The sequence below is a fragment of the Simochromis diagramma genome, unplaced genomic scaffold (assembly GCF_900408965.1).
Source record: "Simochromis diagramma unplaced genomic scaffold, fSimDia1.1 OVJJ01000344.1, whole genome shotgun sequence".
In the NCBI taxonomy this organism is placed as follows: Eukaryota; Metazoa; Chordata; class Actinopteri; order Cichliformes; family Cichlidae; genus Simochromis; species Simochromis diagramma.
Genome location: NW_024387375.1, coordinates 9,473,127 through 9,497,351, shown reverse-complemented (window position 1 = coordinate 9,497,351; position 24,225 = coordinate 9,473,127). Strand labels below are relative to the sequence as shown.

Genomic DNA, 24,225 nt, shown 5'->3' with positions numbered 1-24,225 from the left:
TAAGTCTGTCTGGAACTGTTAGACACAGAGAGGAGGTCTGGGAATGCTGAAGGTGGGGGAGTTCAGAGGGAGAAGAGGTAGAAAGTTGCAACTTCAGGGCAATATGGACCGCATGCTATGGGAAGGAATGCATGTGTCTTTGTAGGAGAGTGAAAAAGCAAATGAAAAGAAGAGAGGAGGGGGAGGAGGGGGAGGAGGAAAGAAGCAATGAGGGAGGGATCTCAGCTAAAGCTGCAGCGTGGCTGTGTCTGAATGAAAGGACCTCTCACTCTCACTTTCTTCTGCTGTCTGTCTGTACCTATGGCTTCTGCAAACGAGCACGTCCAGACCAAACACAGAGCAGAGACTCTCCGAGTGACTTCAAGCTAGAAGTAAATATTTTTCAGAAACTGTGGCTGAGGGTGCAGCATTTTCGATTGCTTTTCGTAAGGTTAGTCCCTCTTTCTAAGAAGATTAGTACTTTTGTTTATTTGCTTTTAGTGCAACAACAAACTTATTTTTGAGAATAAGTTGCAATGTGATTGATGGTCAGTTTCAGTGACGGGAACCTTATCTCTTTCAGGAGCTTTCTGCTGTGACGTGCAGGTGTTTATGCAGATATGACTGAGTAAACTCTTCTCATCACAGAAATTTGGGACATTGCTTGGACAGACCTTCAGGACTGCTCTGCAGTTCTCCTGAATAAAATAATTCACTGGATCTTGAATCAGATTTACTATATTTTACCTCATTTTTGTCTCACACATCTTGAGGTTAGCCTACCATGTGAGTGTGTTGTGTGAGTTAGATTTAACTGGAGCTATCCTGAGTATTTTGTAGGTTTCTGGCCAGCTGGCAGGCAGCTGTGATGGAGGGTCACTTCATACACACATTCACACCTCTAGACATAAGCTCACTGATGGCTGCCTGAATCTGCAGAGACAAGCACACCAAATGAAAACATCAAACATTCCACTTTAACTTTCAGTTTCATATTTGCGCTTTATAGACGTGATGTAACCTGTACACTCATTTCCTTTTCTTACCTTTTCTAAACTCAAATACCACATTCACACTGACTTCATTTACTACAATACTGGGTCAAGAGACAAACTATCCAGAACTGAGAGAGCGTATACTTACAGCACGATGATACAGACCTGCAATTTGGTCCCCAGATGCATCTTGCAGCACACCTCCCCTCACCACCTTCTCCCCATCCTGCTGTTGCTCCTCCGTACCTGGTGGGGGAGCTGTCACCCTCAGTGTTTGGATTACAAGCCTCCATTTGAGCCCAGGCAGCCATTGGCCTTCTGCAAGGAGTATTCCAAGTTTGGGTGCTGTGATGTGGAAAAAGATGAGGAGATATCGGGCAGGTTTTACAACATTATGGAAAACTTTGACCATTCAGGTTATGCAGCCTGTGGCAAATACGTACGCAGCATCCTCTGCCAGGTAAGAGAAACATTTATTCTAATTTTATTTGATGTCTTTGATTTGATGAGTATTCGGTACAAATATTCAAATCAGACTATGTTACACATGTTCAGTTTAGAATCCAAACTCATGTTTTCCACTGTGTGTATAATAACTAGATTTTATTATGCTATTTTATTTTATTTATTATTTTATTTTATTATGCTGTCCTCTAATCTAGCATCACAATTGTGACTTTTTACATTTAAATTAAAGCAGATTCCCCTCTGGTTTGTTTTAGCAGGTAATAAATTCTACTACATATTTCCAACAGGAAGATATAAGTGTGTTTAGTCATGTGTAAGAAGCTCATCATAAAGGAGAACCAACAAAATATTTTAACAGTTTAACCCTTTAAGACCTACCATAGAACCAAGTCCGCCAGAGCTTATATTATATTTTTACATGCTGTGGAGCCATTTTTGGGAGCATTTCAAGTTGCTATACATCAATACAACCATTATAGCCCAGATTTTAATAATATGTATTCATTAAGTGCATAGTAATTACATAAATTGCAAAAAAGTGCAATAAACTACAAAAAAATTGAAAATCGTTTTTGATTTTTTAACATATATTTCTAGTTAGAGAAATTTAAGAGGCTTATCCCTCAAAACTGTAAATACAAAAAAGTTGCACAAAATAGTTTCCCACCACAGGAAATTTATTTTGAGTGTCTTCATAGTTTTATTTTTGAAATACACCAATTTTTATACACTGCAGGAAAAACGAAAATAAATATTATACTGCAAATTTGCAAAAAAGCAGCATATGCATCAAAATAAAACTATTTCCAGCAGTGCAATATGAGTCCTAAGCATCCCAGAAACGACACAGAAAGTCATAAAGTCAAAGATAACTTTTAAAAAGACCAGTATAGGCCCTGAGGCCCTGATGGTAAAAAAGACTACATTTCAGCGAAAATGACGTCACTTCCGGTTTCGGGCAGGTAATGGCGGAAATGCAAAAGTTCGCATTGACGTCTATTCCAACATAGGAAGTGTTATGAACAGCTGATCGGATCGGTAAAGCGTGTTTCTGGAATATTATGTTTTTGTTCCTGCAAGTGCTTTTTATGCAGTTTTTGCAAAGCTTTATGTGGAAGGAAACTGTGACTTAGGACAAGCTGATGGCATAAGATGTAAGTACAACTCCTCCGGTTTCATATGCAAAAAAATTATTTGCGCTAGCTTACATGGTTGCAGTGCTACCGGGATTTAAAAATAGTTACACAAAATGGAGCGTGTCCGCTCCGATCGGCTCTAAAGGGTTAATGAATACATGATGCTTTTAGACAGCAGTTACTCATATCAAAAGCCAAACCGATGTGTAAATTGAACATGGCGAATATAAAGCACAAAGGCGTGGATCATCCAGTGGAAATAAACCCTCCAAAATCAAGAACAGGCTGCCTTTTGCTAAGAGAGTTGAAGATGAATGATTGCGATGGGTTTTCTTTCCCTCTGTCACCAGAGCACCTGCTCATGGGGGTCATAAGATTGGTGAGGTTTTCTCTGTTTAATTTGTATTATTGTAGGGTCTGATGCAACCCATGGAGTGGTGTGTATCAGACATCTGGCCTGATTTAAATGTTCATATAACACTACGGTGGATTTTTCAAAAAATATGTTAGTAATTCCTTTACTGTACCGCATAACCGTTCAGTTTATTGTTGCTAACTTTTCTTCTTGATGAAATGACAGTACACATGGGTGTTAAATAAAAACATAGATATCCAAAAATTTCTGCCACAACTTCACCAACTAAGGTGCATGGAGTGGGACACCTGTTGAATAAAAACAAAAAAACGCGCCATTGGTTGGACTTCTTAAATTCATAAATAAATAAATTCAAATTTTATTTGTCTTACCTGATACATGATGTTCAGGCTTGTAAAAATTGTGGATTCTTCCAGTGAATCCTGCTATTTGATGTAGACACAAAATGTCTGGGTCCATGGAGGTGATGTTGCATGGTCATCTGTTCGCAAACATGTACTAAACAAATCACAGATTAGTTGTCATCATTTTTTTTTAAAGCCAAGAAAGTTGAAATGGACTGATTGACTGGAAATCTGATAATTTGCAGTCTTCTTGGTCCTGACTGGTGACCTGTTGGCTAGCCTCACGTGCATTCAAATGTGAGCTGGTCCTTTTCATGCAGCCACATGCTAGCATTTGGCTGTGGCCATTTGCGAGTTCTACTGTGAGTAGGGAAAACACAAAACTGGCAAAGTAAATTGCGACAGAATCGGCAAATGTTCTTAGCAAGAGACCTAATCAGACACTTAAATCACCCTCACCAGCTGAACGTGAACATTTTAAAGAAGCTAATAAAGGTGACGGCGCTACGGCTAAAGTTAACGTGTTTAGATCCAGCCAGGTAGCAGCCTTGGTATGAAAAAAAGGTCAAAGAAAAACAGTCTGTGTCATCTTATCTGGTAAAGTTACAAATGTACTGAAAATTTGTATTGTTATATTAACCTGTTTCATCTGCTTCTCTTTAGCAAGATAAAAAATATCATGTAAATTCTCAGTTTATTCTCAGTTGCTTCAGTGAGAGAAGAACCTGCAGCTAGCTGTCAATATACTGTCAGTTATAGCTATAAGTATAGTTAGAAAATCGGAATTGGTGCATCTTTACTTTGATATCTTAGTTATAATGAACAAAACAACTAACATCAGTTTTCAGAAGCTCCTCAATCAACAAAATGTGTTTGCTCTCTTTTTAAGTCTGGTGGTCCATGGTGATATTCACAGAAAGATGTGAAGTTTTTCATACTGGGACTTCCTGGGAAATATCTAAAACTAGTAAAAAATGCAGAAAGAAATCCAGAGGTGCACAAAATCTTGACCTTGAAGGGAAAGATCGCCCAAATTCAAATTGGATAAGGTTTTGGTTTTATGGACAAAGACTCTGAACTTTGTCATATCACGCAGTAAGCGTGAACTATGTGCCAGAAAACATTAGTTTCTCAGATGAGGCACTGACATAAGCATAAGACAGCCAGTCTCCAGAGTTTGAACCAGAACAACTGTATGAAATTGCAGAACAATTTAACAGCACATTCACTTTTCCAGTAATCTCACAAAAATATGCATTAAGGTTTTAACTATGCCATCAGAAGACTTGGCAATATTTGAATGAAGTGCCTGTGCCAACATTAGGTGTGGAGGGGAACAACTGAATTTCACTTAATGACAGCAGAGAGACCATAAGGCAGAGGTAGAAAAATGAACCAGCAATCCCTAGGTGAACATAATATTTTTTTTTCTTTAACTTATATTGTTTTAAAAAGCATTGACTCATACAATTTTGGCATGAAAAAAAAAACTTTCCAAATGCATTATTGTGTTATTCTTGCAATGCAGTTTAATAAAAAATAAGATAAAAATAAGATAGGAAATACTTTCCTTATCCCATATTTAGGAAATTCATTTTTTTAATAATAGTTAATGATGATGATGATGATAATGATACTACTAATAATAAAGTGAACATGGCAAAACAGAACATAAAATAAAATAAATACTCAACATTTAGTCTCTGTTAATAGTTTTGGATATTTTTTATTCTAACGAGTTTTTCTATTTTAGTGTGACTGTGTTTTAGTTTCCTTTTTCAGCTCTTTAATCTTAAACAGATCCCAGTGCTGAAATCCAGCCCCTCCCTTCCTGGAATAACCCTTGAAGCCATTCCCACTCACTGATGACATAATTAGGCCCTGACTTTGCAGCTCAGATGCTTACTACGTGCAGATCCAGAGCACAAATTAAATGATAGGTGCAGCACAAATTTGGTCATGGCCGTATAACTGAGATAAAAGCTTCACTATACAGAAGCCAAAATAATCGGGTGGGTAGCTTTACCATAAATAACACTTTAATTTTTGATGTCAACAAGGAAACAATGAAAACTAACAAACTTGGCGGCTTCCCGGCAGTTTCATACATCATACATTATGTAAAGATGATGACGAATCGTCCAAAAATATAGACTTATGTTATTGTGGTAATTATAGCCTGATGTGGTTCTTACCAAGCAGTGCAGGCTGGATCTCGAGTAAAATTGCAGAGCTGCGACTCACGCACCATTTACAACTGCTGGATATAGGTGGAGCTCAGACGAAATATACATTCAAAAAGTTTAGCATGATACACATGTGCTGTGTAGACTGCAACAAAAAGCCTTTAAAGAAACTCTCATTTACATGAGCGCTTTATATGAAAAGTTATGTTAAAAATAAAGAATGCATTTTTGGTTCCATTTGAGGTATGTTGATGCTTTTGTGTACTTTTTAAACCTTTTTCAATGATGATGGTCCGCTCTGTGGTTTTTCGGCTCCCAAGTTCATAATTTGAGGTGAAAGAGGCCTGGGAGGCGGTCAGGTTACCCCGCTGCCAGGGTACTTAACCAGGGTAAAAGCCATACACTGAAGCCATCTGTTCCAGCTGCAGAACGGAAGCTTCCTGGCACTGATATCAATCACAGCGTGAAGAGAGGGACAGGCAGACACATATTAAAGAGAGAGACAGAGTGGGAAATGAGTGTGTGTGTGTGAGTCAGGGAGATGGGAGGAAGACTGTCATTGTTCTTTGCTTACTTGACCAAACAAACAACCATTTCCTCCTCAGGCCAGGGGTCCAGGATATATCAGGTTGCTGCAAAAGAGGAGCAGAGAGAAAAAGGATGAAGAAACAGGAATAAGAAGAGATGAATAAAATCAGTGAAGATAATGTCAGCCATAAAGAAAAGAGAAAAACAAATGAATTAACAATAATAAAAACAGACATAGAGATAATTTCAAGGGCATTCTGTTGCCCTTGAAAAGAGTGTGCATTTGCGTGTTATAGTTGTGCTCTGCTTTCACGTGGCTTTCTCGATGGGATTTCATTTATTTTGTCATCAAATAAACCATTAGCAGCACCCTCAGTTCAACAAGACCCATAAAGGGGCTGTTTGAGGATAAAAAACATTTAGTGAGCACTGCACCAAGCAGCAGAAGTCCAGATTAGTTGTTTCCCTCTTGCATTTTTAATAAGCAAGCTTTTAGTACGGTAGCAATGTGTCTGGCTGTTTCACACTGCTCTCTCAGTTTAAAAACTCAGCCTGTGTCATTTCCTCTGACAGGGTCACACATTTACCTCTCATCTGTTTACCACGACTCTTTTTTTGTCTCTCAGCTACAATAAAACACCAGCGTGTGGAGCAGTCAGTGGAGAATCGGGAGCATGTGAGATGACAGGAATAAAATCTGAGTCTATTCTGAATTTGACGGCGTAAACACCAAATTATAGCAGCTTGAAGTGGTCGCGTTGTTAGAAACAGCTGCTTGTAGCTGCATGCCTTATTTCTACCCTATCATAGTGGAACCAAAATAGGACAATGGCTGGGATTTCAGCACGACTTGCTCAAACAAAAGATCATGTGCAGTATTTGCAGTTTGCTCTGCCTTTTTGCCAACACATGTCTCTCATTTTCAAGCAAAGAAAACATCTTCATAACCATGGCTTAAAATATATATCTATTGAAGAAGATATAGCTTGAACTTATACATTTTTCCTTGAACGTAGCATCTGTCCCACATGCCTGTTTACTGCTTTCATCAGCAGCTCCAGCATCTCAGACTGAACACAGCTTTTGTTTGGCCCAGTAGAGAGAAATCTATTTCAGAGAACACTCTGATCTTTTCCACAGTAGTGCTATCAAGATGTTCAACAAGAGTCTGCGTTGACTGTTTTTGCCAAACTCCCCACCTCCCCGTTCTCTGTGATTTATAAAAGTCAGTCTTTCAGTTAACACTTGGATGGAACAGCAGTTTAAGCCATCTGTGCCCTAAAAGACAAAGACAGACACAGAAATGTAAAGTTTAATGGACTACTGTATGATCAGCAACTGTGATGAAACATTTTATGTGATACAGTAAAAAAACAGACAAAACAGTGTCCAAAAAGTATTGATAGTTATCGATTTGTCACACCTTTATATTTAAACATATCCATTTTAGTGTGGGCTACAGCTTGAGTCATGTTACCTACTGTGAGTTTGTCCATATGTGTGTAATTGTGGTCTAAATACTTAAAAAAAATCTGCTCACAGGAATATACACCAAACACAAAAGATGGCCTTGTAGTCTTACAGGTGGTAATTAGGATAAACAATTGGTTGTTGGTACTGTTTCTACATAGAACAGAGATTAGATAGAGGTTTGCATATAGAAACAAAAATCAAACAATTATATTAAAATAAATAAATTTAAAATCTTTACATTTTGCCCCAGACTGCACTGAGTTACAGGATCTTTTCTTTCTTTAAACAACTCTAGAATAAAGTGCTCTGCTGGTACAAATAATTAAATATGTTACTGCTCATCCATTTTTACCTGATATACGTTGTCTTACCAAATAAAGGCAAGCGCAACAGATTTATATAACAAAAAAACAAAAAAACAAATGGCAGGTGTTTACATTATTTTCCAGTATGTAGATTCACTAGTTAACAGGACATCACCCATTTATTTCCCTTGTAACTGCTTTGATCTTTTTCTCATAATGAGGCTTTTCCTACATGTACCCAGACTGTTAAAAAAAAAAATCTGAATGCTGAAGGTAAGATTTTTACAGCTGTTGCATCACTGCGTTCAGTGTCAGCATCAAATGCAATTGTTTGAGTGCAAAGTTAAAGAAAGGAGCCAGAAAGCCTGTGATTATGAGGTCAAGAAACCACTGTTTTGTTTTGTTTTTGCAAATATCTGCTTTTGTTTCATTCTAATCAAGGAAAAGATTGCAAACAGAAATCCTTCAACACAAACGTTTCTCTCACTAGAAAGTCAAGCAAAGACGTCCAGGCAACTTCTGTGACATTGGTCCATCGTTTGGGGGACTATTTTTCAACCAGGGCTCAATGAAGACAACAAAAACTTAAAAACTCTTTTAGATAAAAACACATAAGTACATGTTTTCATTTACCAATGTCCTTACAAAAATGTTACAGCAAATAATTACCAGAAGAGGCATTGTGATGACAGGATTAAAAACAACACGTTTTGTCCACGTTGACGTTATTCAGTGACATAATTTTTAAAGTGCTTTTGAAACTAAATCCACCACTTACATAATCACTGTAATAATCTCCATATATAAAAACAGCTGAGATTAAGCGTCAGACTGTGAAACAACACAAAAATATCCCATATCTGCTGTTCTGATCTGTACTAAATGAGCTAAATCTTTTGCAACGTTATTTATGTTTATTTATTTAAATATTTACTTTTGTTTAAATACCAAAACAGTTATTTGGAAAACTTTACTGATGTCAGAAATAATTCACTGCAAAGTGAAAATAGGTTTATGAGCCCTTACAAGAAACAACACCAGATTTAATCTAAACACTCTTGATCTACCAAACCAATCTTATGCCGGTTTGTTGTTTGGGATTTGTTTACTGGATCAGTTTGGTTTTTCTGGCAAATGAAAGCGCACCAGTTTGCATGATGATGGTTTGGGTGCCATGGCTCTTTGTGCCTAAAGCACACCATTCTGGGTGTGGACAGTGTGGTTGTGACTTAATAACTGAGTGGACCTTCCTGGGATCCATTTATACCAGGCCGCACTCAGACAGGCTGGATATATCTCAGGCTTGCCCAGTCAAAATGAGGCCCAGAGTCTGTGGAAGAACAAATACACAAATCCATTTAAGTGATTTATTACTGAATCTCATACATTTCTGTAACTCTACCTTTGATATTAGCTTAAAAAAGTTTTACATTTTTAAATCATATGTAATGAAACGGTATCTGTTGTCCTTTGAAGGAGTGTTCTCCATATGCTGCCCACCTGTATGATGCCGAGGACGCTAACACACCCATGAGGGCGCTACCTGGACTCTGTGGGGATTACTGCTCTGACTACTGGCGGCAGTGCCGGTACACGCTCAGCCTCCTGCTTGAGGACGTAGGGAACTCACAGCAGTTTGCAAACCTGACTGCCACAATTGAAGAAGATCACAGAAGGTTTTGTGAATTTCTGGTGTTGAAGGACAAAGAGTATTGCTATCCTAGTGTCTTGACAAATGCAGGTATGAGTTACATGTTGTATGAAGAGGTTAAAAAAAAATGAATCTCGGTGTAACTAGCCCAGAAAAAGGTCTAGAGTATACAGCCTTGATAGCTCTGAAGCTGTTATTAAACACATCAATCTGTGAGCTAAATGTCAGCGTCAGTATCAAAATGATGCTCCACATCAGCAAACCAGCTAGCATGCTTAAAGTGAAATGTTTAAAATCATTAGTACGAATGTTAATGATGGATGCAAACAGTCTGAACTGCATGCATGAATTTGAAAATATCCGTGTCTGCACTGTCTCACCAAGAAAATCACTGCAATGAAAGAAAGTGTGGGTGGAAGAGCTCTTCATATTGATTTGTAACTGCCTGAACAGAAGCTGAAAGTATAGTGCATTGCTGTAAAAATAATTACAGTTTTAATTTGGTGCAAGCCTCTGCAAGTTTGATTGCAACTCAGTTTGCACATGTGATTAGACACATGCCAATCTACTCTCCCGTGTCTTTTTTTCCCCACCCTAAGAGTTAAATGCTAACCTGGGATTGCTAAATGAAGATCCTGAAGGATGTTTGGAGCTGTGCTTACAGGAAGTTGCCAATGGACTCCGTAACCCTGTGGCCATGATCCATGCAGATGATGGAACTCATCGCTTTTTTGTTGCGGAGCAGCTGGGTTATGTGTGGGTGTACTTGGCGAACGGCTCTAGGATCGATCGACCTTTCCTCAACCTGACTAAAGCCGTCCTCACATCCCCGTGGACTGGAGACGAGAGGGGATTCCTCTGCATAGCCTTACACCCTAGGTCCATCTTTTTTTCAATCAAAATATTAGTTTTGTCTAAGGGATATGTCCACATTTAAACAGCAACATTTTGTTTTCAAAGGAAAAAATCATTGTGCCAAAATGTGATTTCCATTGAGCTTCTGTTTCGTTCACAGGTTCACCACTGTCAGAAAAGCCTACGTGTACTACTCTGTGTCTGTTAAGAAGGAGGAACGAATACGAATCAGCGAGTTCACAGTATCAGCACATGATGATAATCAACTAGACCATTTTTCTGAGAGGTGCTGTATTTAGTAGGTCCTTGCATGGTCTTAAATGACACAAATACATTCATCATCTTCTCATCTCTCCTGCTGTAGAACCATCCTGGAGGTGGTGGAGCCAGCATCCAATCATAATGGAGGACAGCTTCTTTTCGGTCACGATGGGTATCTGTACATCTTCATAGGTGACGGTGGCCGTGCTGGAGATCCTTTTGGAAAGTTTGGCAATTCACAAAACAAGTCAGTACTGTTTAACTAATGTGTTTGCATGTTTGGATGCATGCATAGACTCACAATGTTGATTTCACATTTTGTGTTAAAGAAGATGTGAAATCTCAAATAACACGCAAATATAATAGACATAGTTGCGATTGTGAAGACTGCTCATCTTTATAATCTTCACGAGGCCTCATGACGTTGTCAAGATGTTGACTTGATAAACAAAATACCAAAGTCGAGTCGGAGCAGGTAAAGCGTCAGAAAGTCCTGCCAAAAATGGGTTCCAGATAGTTAAATTCCTCTCAAATCAAATCTAATTAAAAGGATCAAATTTATGAGGAACATTTCTGCATTGAACAGAGGGCATTATAAATGATAGTTTTGCAAAGACTATAATTCAAAACAATTTCTTCAAAGTGACGAGTGAAAACTTTGTTTGCACGTGTCATAAACAATCATTCATGATAACTGCCAGGTTCTGTGCTGTGCCAGTTTATGGAGATTTCAGTCTTTAATTTACAAAACACTTCAAATAGGCATTCCTCCTCTATGGTTTATCATTATACCGAGAGCTGCATTGATTGAAGTTTATTATTTTTGAATTGTTAGCACAGAAAATTAAAGATAAACCCAAAAAAACTTTGGTTGCAAGTCGTTCAGCCAATAGAAAAAGCGTATTGATTTTTGTAATCAATACTTCATCCTGTGAAATGCACCAATAATGTCACATTTAATAGGTAGGTTTGCATTTTAGGGCTGACAAAAATAGCGATCTATCTTTAATGTTTGTATCGAGAAAGCAAGTAAACTTCCTCCAAAACTGGGACTTCATTTAGAGCTGTTAGCACCTTTTCTCCAGAGATGGACAATTTAGCCGTTTGTCTCTTCCTGAGGCTGTTTTTGACAAGCCGTAGTAGCTCTTCTGGGAATGCAGCCTGCCAAGTCTAATATTGACATGACACACTACACACATCATGGACCACCACACACTGGAATGTGGAGGGGAGAGAGAGAGTGAGTGCAGGGTGGTAAACACTGGAAAAAGTGGACACTGGGAAAAAGGCCATAAAGGCCATTAATAATATTTGTTTTAAATTATTCTTTATACAGAAATTACACCCATTTGTGAAGGTAGTTCCTCTTTTCCTTACATTTCTAAGCAGATGAAACAACAAGGGAGAGAAAGGTAGGGAGAAGGAAAGAAACAGCTCATGCTAAACTATCCCACATTGATGGTCAGTGTTATGACAGCCAGTGGATTCAGATCACTACTGTCCATTGTTCATGTGACTGCTGATAGACGTAGCAGGATGGATTTTGAAGTGTCCAGAGCTATACTCTCTTCTCAGATTCAGACTCAGAACTGCAAAACGGATCTGACCGTGCTTTTCTGGCGTTAAATAAACACTTACGGTTGAACCATTTAGTCACCACAGTCTTTATGATACTCTGAGTCATTCTTCCTTTTTTGTCTGGTCGTTACGTTTAATAGGTCAACACTTCTCGGCAAGGTGCTGCGTGTTGACGTTGACTTCAACGATAACAGTGCCCCGTACAGCATTCCCTCAGACAACCCATTTCTGGGCGAGAAGGAGGCACGGCCGGGTAAATGAATTTCCTGTTTGTGTGGAAGACTGTGATCATGTCTGGTGACTTTGAAGATGCTGAATGGCACACTTATTTATGCTAATCTAGCTTAGCTTTTCTCTCATAATATTGGACTGCGGTGGGACTGTGTTTTTCTTTCTGTGCAAAGCTGGAAAATGACTGTTCGTGTCAGAAGTGCGTCCTCACAGAGGATGTCATTTTTGTTTGTGTTTTCCATCCACGTATTTCTTTCTTTGTTTCCCTGCAGAGGTTTATGCCTATGGAGTTCGCAACATGTGGCGTTGCTCCATTGACCGCGGTGACCCCGTTACCACTGAAGGCAGAGGCAGGATGCTTTGTGGTGACGTGGGCCAGAACAAATACGAAGAGGTAGACCTCATTGTTAAAGGTATGATAATTGTAGTTTGAAGGATGATTTTCTTTTTCTATAGTTCAACAGCTTCACCGAAGTAGTTTACATTAAAGTGAAATTACTTTTTAATTTTATCAGTATATAATATGGCCACAACTGTTATTTTAAAGCCTGCATCATTACAGAAACACTATTTCCTGCCAAATAATAAAACAGAATCTCATGTATTCAAAAGAGGACGTAGAATAGACATTAGAATTACTGCTTGATAACCAAATCCAATTTTTTCAGCATCAAACCGTTTGAATACATATAAATTGTAGAACTTCTTTTTTGCTGAGTAATTTTACTGTGTCAACTCTTATTTTTAAGGAGGAAATTACGGATGGAGAGCCAAAGAAGGATTCAGCTGCTACGATCGTAAACTCTGTCAAAACTCATCCCTCGGTGAGTCTACAGTCTGGGTTACTGAAAGTCCATAAATACAAGTATATTTTAACCAAATTATTTAATATTTATACAGATATTTAATTTGTAAATTAAATTGTTACAGCACACTGTTTGTTCTCTGTAAAAGCCTCCTTAGAATAGAATAAAAAAACTGTTGTCAACTCAAAAGACATTTTAAATAACTGAACTTCATTGTCATTTAATTTCACGAGCTCAGGTTTCTTACAGGGTACAGTATATTTCCTGTTTGTTACAATGATGTAGCAGTGACACTGAATAATAAACGAGGTCTGATCTTTGTTTATGTGTTTGCAGACGATGTCTTGCCAATCTTTGCCTATCCACACAAGCTGGGCAAGTCTGTGACAGGAGGATACATCTACAGAGGCTGTCAGATGCCCAACCTTAACGGACTCTACATCTTTGGGGATTTCATGAGCGGGTGTGTGTTTGTAAAATGAAAATTTCAAATGAAAACACTCGTAACCTTTTTTTGTTTTTGTGGATTTCTACCTAATCAGTGTCCAGTCAGTGTGCTGTTGAACTGCTCTGCACAGGGTTGATTTAATAATTTACAGTAAAAATGCATTGATGTGAAGCTTTTGGACTACAGCTCTTGCTATGCGTAAACATTATATGTATCTCTGTTTGTGTTTAGGCGTCTGATGTCTCTTAGGGAGAACGTTACCACAGGTGAATGGCAGTACAATGAAATCTGCATGGGAAGAGACCAGACCTGCAGATTCCCCAAACTTATCAACAGTTACTATAAATACATCATCTCTTTTGCTGAAGATGAAGCAGGTAATAACTGTGTGGGTCGGTGTGTTGATGTATTGCTACCAGACACTGCATCACTTATTTAATTAGGTACATTTATAATGGAACGATAAACTTGAGCCCCAATCACACACACCTAGAAACAGTCCATGAATCCCCTGGCAGCTGCCAGTTGCTTGTGGAAAATGTGTATTCTCAGACTGGTTGGGGTTGTTAGAGGTTGCTGACAGCTGGTGAAATAGGTTGCAAAGAGATGTAGGGTACTGCACTGAAACCCTCCTTGTGACACCTGCAGCCAACACTATTAAAAAGGTGTAACTTTTTTTCTGTTTCCAGTTTGTGTTGCACATTTCACAGTTTTACTACTGCTCAGTGAGTAATTGGCGAATGTTTGCAGACAAGTAAGTTTCTTGCATGAGAACTACAGGCAGTTTTGTCTCTTAGTAACCAAAACAATCAAAGATGTTTTTGGTGTAGCGCCCTCTTTAGGACTGATTTCACATAGCAAGAGCAAACACTCACCATCTGGTCCGGAAATACAATTTATTTTTCTACATGTCTTTGGTTTCCAGGGGATTTCCTACTGGTCTCCTGGTCTGTGTGGCTTAATGTGAAGAGAAATAATTATTTCTAACTAGTACACATGTAGTGTGAAGTACCAAAGTGGATATTTTTACTGGTGTTATTGTTAATGAAATTAGATTACTACTAAACTGCATGATTTCTAAGTTAGGAAATGTTTAGGTTTGTGTTGGTCTTAAAAAATTGTATTTCTCTTCTTTCCTGATAATTTCAGGAAGCAAATTGGAGACGAATGGTTAAAGCAAAGTTTAAAATATTTTTCCCCAGAGTAGTGTTTTGGTCTCTCTCTTTCTCCCCCATTTTGCTATTTTTGTACCTCTTTTATTTCTGTCTCCCGTCTGTTGTCATCATAAATATTTCCCTCTGTTCTTGTTGTTTACATTTTTTTTCTTTTTTTATCTCCTTCTTTTCTTGCTCACTGCTTCCTATTTTTTTAATCTCCCCGTTTATCTTTTTATGTTCTGCCGTCTCTGCCTGCTGCTCTCTTTCTCCATTTCGTCTGTGAATTTTTCCAGGTGAGCTGTATTTCTTAGCCACAGGAGTCCCGAGTGCGACAGCAAGAGGTGGCGTTATCTACAAGATAGTGGACCCTTCCAGGTAACTTGCCAACGCATCACTTTACTTCATCAGCAGTTAAGTGCTCATTAAACTACATGGATGTGTGATGTTAAGGTGTGAGAGTGTGAACCCAATAATTATATATGATGGAGGTTTTAAGAGTTGGAATGCTGCTAATAAAATACAGTGCAGCAACATGTTAAAATATTAAAAGAACTGCTCAGAGCACAATCATCTTCCATCCCTCTCTAGCCAATCCTGGCAAAAAGAAAGAAATAAGAAAAACAGATTTTTTAAATCTTATTTATTTAATCTATCTTCATTTACTGTATCTCTGCATTAATACACACTAAAACTAAAGTGGAAGCTGCTAAACACCATTAAAAACAAAACATAAAAAAAAATAATGAAAAGATACATATGTGCTTATAGTACCCAATATTGCATGTGTACTAATCTTTTCTGTCTTGGAAACAGGAGAGCACCACCAGGAAAGTGTAGCATCAAGCCTTCACCTGTTAAGATAAAAGGAAAACTAATTCATTTCCACCCAAAAGAAGGTAAAAGAAAGTCTTAAAGTGGTGTTTTTTTCTCGAATTTCCTTGCCCTGCTTCAACCTTTAATAATAATAATAATAATGGATAGGATTTATATAGCGCTTTTCAAGGCACTTTACAAGTGATTCTTTCTAGAAATTGGTGAGTTACATTTCCAGCAGTAAATAAATGGTTAAAACATGCTATTTAATATGCATGTGGTTTCTTTTGGCTTCTCTTGATGTCTCTTGATTGTTCACTTTAATGGGAGCGTTGAAATTTGATAAATCTACCAAATCAAAGCAGTTTCTTGCATCAGGTATCCAACGGATGGTTTTTAGCACTGCATAATTCTTTTTATTTTATTTTTCTCTTTTTTGCAGAGTATGTAATCAACAAGAAACCAACCACCACAGCTGTTCCTACTACAACGACCACTACAAAACCTACAACTAAAAAGAAGACAAGAATAATAATAAAAAAACCTCCAATGCCAACAAGAAAAAAACCAAAGCCACCGCCAACAACAGCAGCAACAAGAAAAACAACAAGAAAGACAACATTACCAACAACAACACTGGCTCTCAAAACCACAACAAAATCTGCGTCGACCACAACAGTAAAGCCAAGAACTGTCCAGATGGCAGCAACAACTCCTGCCACAACCTCGTCCACTGGTAGGCCTGCTGGTGTACCCGTTTATCAGGCTAGCTCCACTGATTACCCAGTTTCTAGCCAAACCGCTAACCCAACCACTAATTTGACTATTAAGACTAAAAATAAGTCCACGAGACTGGTTCACACCGTGGCACGAGGAGAAGCCAGCAACGCCAAAACTGGTGGTTTCTTCGCCTACATTCTGATTTTGTTTCACATTTTTACATCTTAATTACTAAATTTATGTTTGCTTCTAAGTAAAATCCTTTGCAAATTAGGCTTAAGTGCTAATAAGTTAGCTTAGCTTTCTTTTTGGGGGGGGGGAATCACACCTTCTTGGAATAAGGTAACTATAAAATCTATGCAGGCTTTCTCATGATCAAAAAGTATCAGTACTATCTCCAAAAGGTCATGTTAAAATGTTATAATTTAATCATATTTAAATTGGTTTTAAGGGTTATTTATGTTTTTCTTCAACTAAATAATCTGCTATATAGTTTTTGGCCTTTTAACTGGTTTTACACACCGTTTTGAACTGATTAAGAATATTGTGAATATTTATATAGAAATAAATAACACATAAAATGATTTAAAAAGTTTGATAAATATGCCCCCTGGGACATTTTCTCTACTTTGTTGAGGCAGATAAGCCATACTGTAACCTAAATGGCAAAAAAAAAAAAACAGAGTAAAAAAACAAAAGGTGACTTTTCTTAAATCAATATACACTCAAAAAGTAAGTAGCTTTTTAAGAATTCATTTTTGCATCTCACCTGTCTATACAGTTTAGCAAGTCTGTGCACTGGAACATAAACATGGGGAATGGAAAATAATTTGCATAATTTGCAGAGAAAATGCTGTAAAATTGTTGTTTATCTTAATTATAATTGAGTTTACTGCCTCACCCTCTTGGCTTAGTTTTAATCACAAGTTTAATTATTCAGACTAAGCCATTTGCATTTGCACAAGCTTTTGCCCGACTCAGGTATCGTGGAATTGACTAAATTGGCTTTGAATCCCAACTTCAGACCTGCTAACATGCTATTCTTTGGCTGGTTCAAGAAGCTAAAGCAGGATAAATGGTACTTATTTATGCATTAGGTTTTTGCACTGCTTTAATTTAAATCAGGTGTTTTGGCATAATTTATTATGAATAAATTGTTCTGCATCAGCCCCAGTTTGGACATTCATCCTTTTGTGTCTGTGTCTACATCCTTCCTTTGTGGTTGATACTATTTTTCCTTTGTCAAATAGTACAATGAAAAATTGTCCTAAAGCAGTTTAACATTTTGGGAAATGTGCTTCCAGCTGATAAGGTCAGTGCTGTGTCTTAATTAGTTAGCTTAGCTAGAACACGGACTGCAAAAAGATATTACAATATAGCTACCTGCACAGCTAAAGCTAGCATTTTAACAACATGATATCTTATTTAAATACCTACACATATAAAAGACCAAAATAATGGTGGTTTTACATTTTTAACAGTTTTTTTTGTCTGAATACAGAAATTTGCTAGATGTATTTACTCTTTATTTAAATGATAATAGAAAAAATAATGAGTAGTATAGCTAGCTAACTTGCTAACTTTGCACATAACCCATTTCCTAGCAGGCTAATTAGTCGCTAAAATATCCTCTTATTTATATGATTCTTCTGCATCTGATTCTTAACAACAAAACAATCTCTGTTTCCCAAAATGTCAAACTTTTTTTTATATTAACATTAGTTTCAGCACCTCATAAAACAAATAAAAAGGGTGATTCTGTCTCTTCATCAGGTTATCGCACAACCTCCATGACTGCAGACTCATCTAGGATTGCAAAAACCCCAACCATCACCACACCTTCAACAGGGAGACATGGAAGACCCCTTCAGTACCCCCCTAGCACCACCTCACAGTATTTCAAACCACAACTCCTTACCACTCCATCCACAAAATTGCTGAAGCAGCCGCACATGACTTTAATCTCTACACCCTATCCAAAAGCTCCTGACCATAGGATGACCACAGCATGGCCACCGTACTTCAGCCAGACGCCCCTTGTACCATCCTACAGGCCCCAGAGACCACTAACCAACACTACGCTGCTTAAAACACAGGAGGAAAAGCTGTGGCTTGGTGAGAAGCTGGAAAATGCAGGAGAGGGCAACCAAGTGTTTAAGAGGCCGAGAGGACGAGGTAGAGGTCAAGGTTACAAGAAAGCAAGAGGCGGGTGGAGGCTGTGGGTTGGCTCAGTGCGACTTGTAAGCGCCGAAGGTTTGCCAGATCGAGGCAGAGTGGAGATTTTCATCCGTGGCCAGTGGGGTACAGTGTGCGATGACCTTTTCACCATCAAGTCAGGTAGCGTCGTGTGTCGTCAGCTTGGATTCTCGACTGCCCTGGCAGTGATGAAGAGGGCTGTCCTGGGGGAGGCGGACGACAGTGTTAGGATATTCTTGGATGATGTGGAGTGTGAAGGTGGGGAGAGATCACTGCTCGAGTGCAAGAGGTCCAGGGTTGGGAAACATAACTGCTCACATGCGGAAGATGTAGGGGTGATCTGTGGTTAGCAAGGAGTTGGTTAAAAGAAAGGGAAAAGCATTGGGAGAACTGGAAAAACTGGAAAAAATATATGGGACTATCACATACAGACAGTGAATGTATGAATGATTATTAGATCCCACACATTTTTTTAAGGATGACTTTTAATTAATTGCAATTTTCAGAATTTGTATTATCCTGCTTTTGCATTTCTGCACGTTACCTTAAAACTGCTCTATTTGCGTCTTGGAGAGAAGTGGAAAAGAAGAACATGCATCCAACTTTTCACTGGCTTTGTGTGATCTATATGCAAGTAGCTCCTTCTAAACTCACTCAATCCACAGTTGTAAAGATAATAATCAGTTACAAGTTGAAACAATGATGATTATAGTAAACAGCAACATAGTATCTAAACCATAATTACATAAACACAGTGGTTACCGCTCACAAAAGGGACTCTTTCTTAACCCCTTGTGAGTATTGTACTTAGAAAAAGTGGGAAAAAATGAACATTTTTAAATTAATTTTGGTACTCAGCAGTTAATGGTTTCATAATGTTCATGATGCATATCAAGCTAAAAACTGGTGGATTGAGTGAGTTTTGGAGGTGCCTTGACATTTAAAGAAAAAAAATCCTGCTAGAACACACAAACATTTTTTAAATGCATAATTTTACTAGATTTATTTTCTGAGGCAGATTTTAAATAATTTGCACATGGAAACATGTTGAATGTAGTTTTAAGATGAAAAAATATCTTTAACCAGGAAATGCTGGACATTCTGCGGATTGAATGTAATGTTTCCAGGTTTACATAAAGAGATGTTAAAGGCACAGGGGGCCTGTGATGTAAATAAAGTTTACTGCAAAGTGATTTTCTTCTCTTATTTGCTGTCAGTGAATTTTGATGAACAGTATCCAATTCTTCTTCAGCAACACTTCTAAGCACTTTGTTGTGTAAAACAATGAGGATTTATAATATATTAATCAGAAATTTCTGAGACAGTTTACAGAGCATTTGACCCATTTGTCACTGACTTTTCTTGACTTACATGTAGACCTTAAACAGGAAGTAAAAATGTTTGTGATGAAACTGTGGAAACAGTCCTTACTGACCGTAAAGATATTTTCTGTGGCCCCAAATAAACATCCACACATTTTATGGTCAGATGGAATAAACATTGAAGATCTTTTTGTTTCCTGATAGGCCATAATTATCTGTTGATGCATAAATAATAAGTAATTCCACAGTGCAAGTACTGCCTATTGTTTTAGAGATGATACCTTAGAGGCAATAAAAAAATAAATATAAAATCAGATTAAGCTCTTGCTCTCTGAAACAGAATTTAGCTTTGGGGATGAGGAGGTCCAGCTGTCCAGCCTTCTTATGTGCACGCATATCAACATTTTGACAGAAGGAAAAACTGATGAGTTGATGAGTTACACTCAGTGGGCTGGAATGCACCACATGTCAACATTTTCTTTACATTTCAATTTTATAATGAAATATCACGAAATCTAAAGCTCGGCCTTATTTCCTTCATTCTCACTCCATATATTTGTGCAATCATTAAAATATGAAAGTCAGCAGAGTGTAAAAGAGGCGTTATTACAAACAGTCCCATATTAACAAACAAACAGATGGCTGAATGAACAGAGAGAAGCAGCATTTGGGCAAATTAAGGAGTGAAGGAGTGAAGTGACGAAGAAGAAAACAGAAGCAGTACACCATCTTGTGTTGCTTCTATGGATGTGGTTTAAACTGAAGGTGACATAATTCTTCATTATGTAAAACGAAATGTCTGAAAAACCATGATTCCAAACAATATTTTTGAAATCCGGTTAGCCTCACTGGACATTATCCAAATTCATTTGTTTTTCTTGATCTGGATTAAAATGATTCCTACTGTTCCTCCTAGTTGCAGTGTACCACTGTTTTCCTCAGATCTGGAAACAAACATCGACTTTAAATATGAACCCGACATGCTTGTCTTTTGTACTGTTGATACAGGCACATCCATGCTTACATTTTGTTTACATCAAATTCTGAGCTTTCTAGTCTTGTGCCAGAAGTGAAGTCTCTTCAGCGCTCTGTGGTTCAGTTTTGGTGAGTCCATGAGAATTGTAACTGACCGGTGTGGCATCGGGTGTGGTGCCGTGCCTGTGGGCTGCTGCATTTCTAGATGTTGTTGGTTATTTGAGTTTCTGTAGATTTCTTATTACCTCGATGCAGAGTGGGCATTCTCCTATGTTCTCTCACTGGGAAAAGGCATTTTCAACCAGAGACCTGCTGCTCACTGGATATTTTCTGTTTTTCGTACCATTCTCTGTGAACATTAGAGATGGTCGTGTGGTAAAATCTCAGTACATCAGCAGTTTCTGAAATAGACCAGCCCCTCTGGCACCCACGACCACAGCCACTTAAATCACCTGTTCTTCCCCATGCTTTTGCTCGGTGTGAGCTTCAGCAGATCATCTTGACCACGTCCACATACCTAAATGCAATGAGTTTCTCCCATGTGATTGGCTGATTTGAGATTTGCATTAATCAGCAGTTCAGCAGGTGTACCTAATAAAGTGGTCAGTGAGTGAAATCACGTGTAGATATAAGGTGTTACCATTAAAAATAATACAAAAATAGCAAACAAGAAATAATAATAAACTAATCATTTATTAATAATAATAAACTAAATATGAATTACTTTTGAATATTTATAGATTTTTATTTTATTTTTTTACCAGAGTTGTGTAATGTTTACCTGAGAACAATACAACGGCCTAGATGATTTTTATTATAAAAATGGAATTAGCTCCCTTTTGTTAATAAGTATTTATAAACAGAACACCAGGAAAAAAAGATCATATTTAAATAAAGCTTGCTTTTGCTTCCAGACCACAGGGAGGCAGTCATGTATAATTTTACCCTCACTGAAAAATGAGGAGGGAGCTGTGAATAATACAGTCCATGTTCCCTTGTTATCTATTTCATTAGCTTGCACTATCACACAACTGTTAAAATTTGTTTTTACTTTCATTTTTTTTTTCTCAGTAGAGCACTTTTCAATCTATTTCAATCCATCGCCTAATAAACTCACCCAGTCATGCATGGCAGAGGCAAACTCGAGCCATGAATTCCAAGAAACCATCAGAGGCCCTCAGAGCAGAGCGATGACACATTAATTAATTTATCCATATAGCTACTTCACCTTGTCTTCAGTCTGTGCTAGTTTCTCACATCATCACTCACATCTGTCCTCCAAAGACTGCGTGCATCCTGTCCTCTGGACCGTGACAGTGGCACTTTCCGAAAATAAAGGTCTGTCTCTGTAAAGCAAGGCAGAGGCGCCCCTGTTGTGAGAGATTATCTTATGTATATTTTACAGTGAAGCTACTAGAAGTGGCTATATGGTGATGTTAATGCGAGTGACATTGTACTGTATGCAGGTCTTAAGGTCTAAATTCCAAAGCAGAAGATGAAAGTGGTTATACCATTAGCAGGCTTACAATTAAAATCCTTATAAGTCTCTCTCTCTTTCTATCCCTCTGCCTTTAGGCTAGCTGGCCCCATCTGCTTGCAATGTCCTATACTGTGTTGACTGAAGTCTCAGGGGAGACATTGTTTCAGACACAGGATTTTTGTCTTATTTACCCAAGCAAGGTGACAGAACACACTTTAGGCAATGGCCTCAGGAAGGAGTCTCTTAGATGTAAGAGAGTCGTAACTATTCACACCAGAGCAGCTCCGCAACCAAGAGACAACCAAGCCATGCTCAATACCCCCTTTTCATACTTCCAAGCATAAAAGCATAGACCAGAGTGTCCCCATGATCTCAGAGGTAATACCTAGAGGCCAAAATGAGCTGGTAATGCACTGAGTTTTGCATTTATTATTATTATTATATTACATTACATAAATCATCCACTAATTACAAGCAGAGCTGTGGCTCAGACTACAGCACAAGAGATGTTTTGTTACAGAGCACCCTGTAGTCTGAAATATCAACACGAGGGAGAGCTGCAGCCCTTGTGCAATTCATCATCGCTTCTCTGCTGCTGACCCAGATTAACAGGAGAGGGGAACCACATGTGCACCTGTGTAAAAAATAATAAAGAAATAAAAAAAAGCACACAGTGGTCAGATGGACACATGCGTATAACACTTTCAAGCATGCATTTGCACAACGTGCTTTTCAGAGTTAAGATGACAGCAACGCCTCTGCTGTCTTGAAATTAGCTCTATGTTGCGTCAGTGTGCTCAGTCAAGGCGTGTGCACAGAGGATCACCTGTTTATAACTTTGACTTTAGCTCATGAGTTCATGAGACGGAAAAGCTAAAGTCTAAAGAAGATAATTAAGAAGGACACTGGATTAAAAAGATCAGAGATAGGAAAAGCAATAAATGATACAGAGTGACGATAATCTTTGCCAGCAGCCGATTTAACTGTGACATTAATTATCTCTAATGGATCTATGTCTTATTAAGACGATAGATATTCTTCAACAGGATCAGACTGAAAAGGAACGGATAGAGTGTCCTATCGATCTACAGTATATCACTCCAGCAGGAATATAGCTCGTGGTGTAAATATCACTGCAGAGAAAACCCTCCCAGACAACAAAAGCAACAAAATATGGTTGTTTTCTCCGTTTAATATGCTTTTCTTAGCAATAATATATGTTTTTATATACTTTTAAGTTCCATTACATTAAAAAAGATATTAAAATAACTGAGAGAATAGGAAGGCAAAGCAGGAAAGGACTGAACTGGAAACACTGAATTAAGTTGCCTGAGGTTTCACAAGGGGGCTGTAAAGATACACTGCATAGAAACACGCAAGTGTGCACATAATGCCCACATCAGCGCAGACACACACACACACACACACACACACACACACACACATACATCCTCCGGTGTCTTTTGTTCCTAATTTAGATCTCTTGCTCCCTCCGACTGTCTCTTTATTACTGTTTTAATCACTCATTGCCTGTCTCTTCTCCTCTTGCACTTCCTTTGAGTTCTACTTTTCTAAAGGCAAGTTTGGCTTTTTTTTTTTTTTTTTTTTGGAGAGAGCTGGAAAATCAAACTCAAATGAAAAAAGTGAAGATCAGGATAACGATGGCTTTGTGTGTGTGTCTGATGTCAACTTAGGAGCATTTTTCTCTCATTATGTTTTTCTTGCCTCTGTCTGTTTGGTTTGGTGTTTGATTTGAGTTACCACATCTTTTCAAGTATTTAGGGGGATTAACCACCCTGTTAGCTCTGCTCCTTAGTGCATATATTTTTGCACGCGGTTCCTTATTGTTGCCCGGCAAATAGGAACCAGTGAACAGGGCCTACTTTAAATAATCTTGGTGTAAACTGCAGCATTGTTGACACGCCTCTGTCACATTGTGTGT

At 38.1% G+C, this 24,225-nt stretch overlaps 1 protein-coding gene across 2 annotated transcripts; it reads left to right on the top strand.

Moving 5' to 3' along the window:
- Positions 1-203: 203 nt before the first annotated feature.
- On the top strand, positions 204-19,699 carry si:ch211-136a13.1 (HHIP-like protein 1). Of its 2 annotated transcripts, none has more exons than XM_040009161.1 (15): positions 204-371; positions 563-1,434; positions 9,267-9,531; positions 10,041-10,320; positions 10,457-10,582; positions 10,661-10,804; positions 12,276-12,388; positions 12,639-12,779; positions 13,116-13,190; positions 13,509-13,635; positions 13,852-13,997; positions 15,071-15,152; positions 15,591-15,673; positions 16,033-16,326; positions 18,084-19,699. In XM_040009161.1, exons 2-15 carry the CDS (start codon positions 1,129-1,131, stop codon positions 18,854-18,856), a joined length of 2,955 nt encoding a protein of 984 aa, XP_039865095.1. In that variant the 5' UTR covers positions 204-371; positions 563-1,128; the 3' UTR covers positions 18,857-19,699. The 2 variants fall into 2 exon arrangements, with proteins under 2 accessions (XP_039865095.1, XP_039865094.1); XM_040009160.1 differs by having other exon boundaries at positions 204-430.
- Positions 19,700-24,225: the final 4,526 nt, after the last annotated feature.

Excerpts from the sequence above, each read along its gene's own strand:
- si:ch211-136a13.1 (XM_040009161.1), top strand. The coding sequence starts at position 1,129 with ATGATACAGACCTGCAATTTGGTCCCCAGATGCATCTTGCAGCACACC. Across the intron at positions 10,583-10,660 it reads CTAGACCATTTTTCTGAGAG|AACCATCCTGGAGGTGGTGG; the intron begins GTGCTGTATTTA and ends CTCCTGCTGTAG. Across the intron at positions 13,998-15,070 it reads TTTTGCTGAAGATGAAGCAG|GTGAGCTGTATTTCTTAGCC; the intron begins GTAATAACTGTG and ends GAATTTTTCCAG.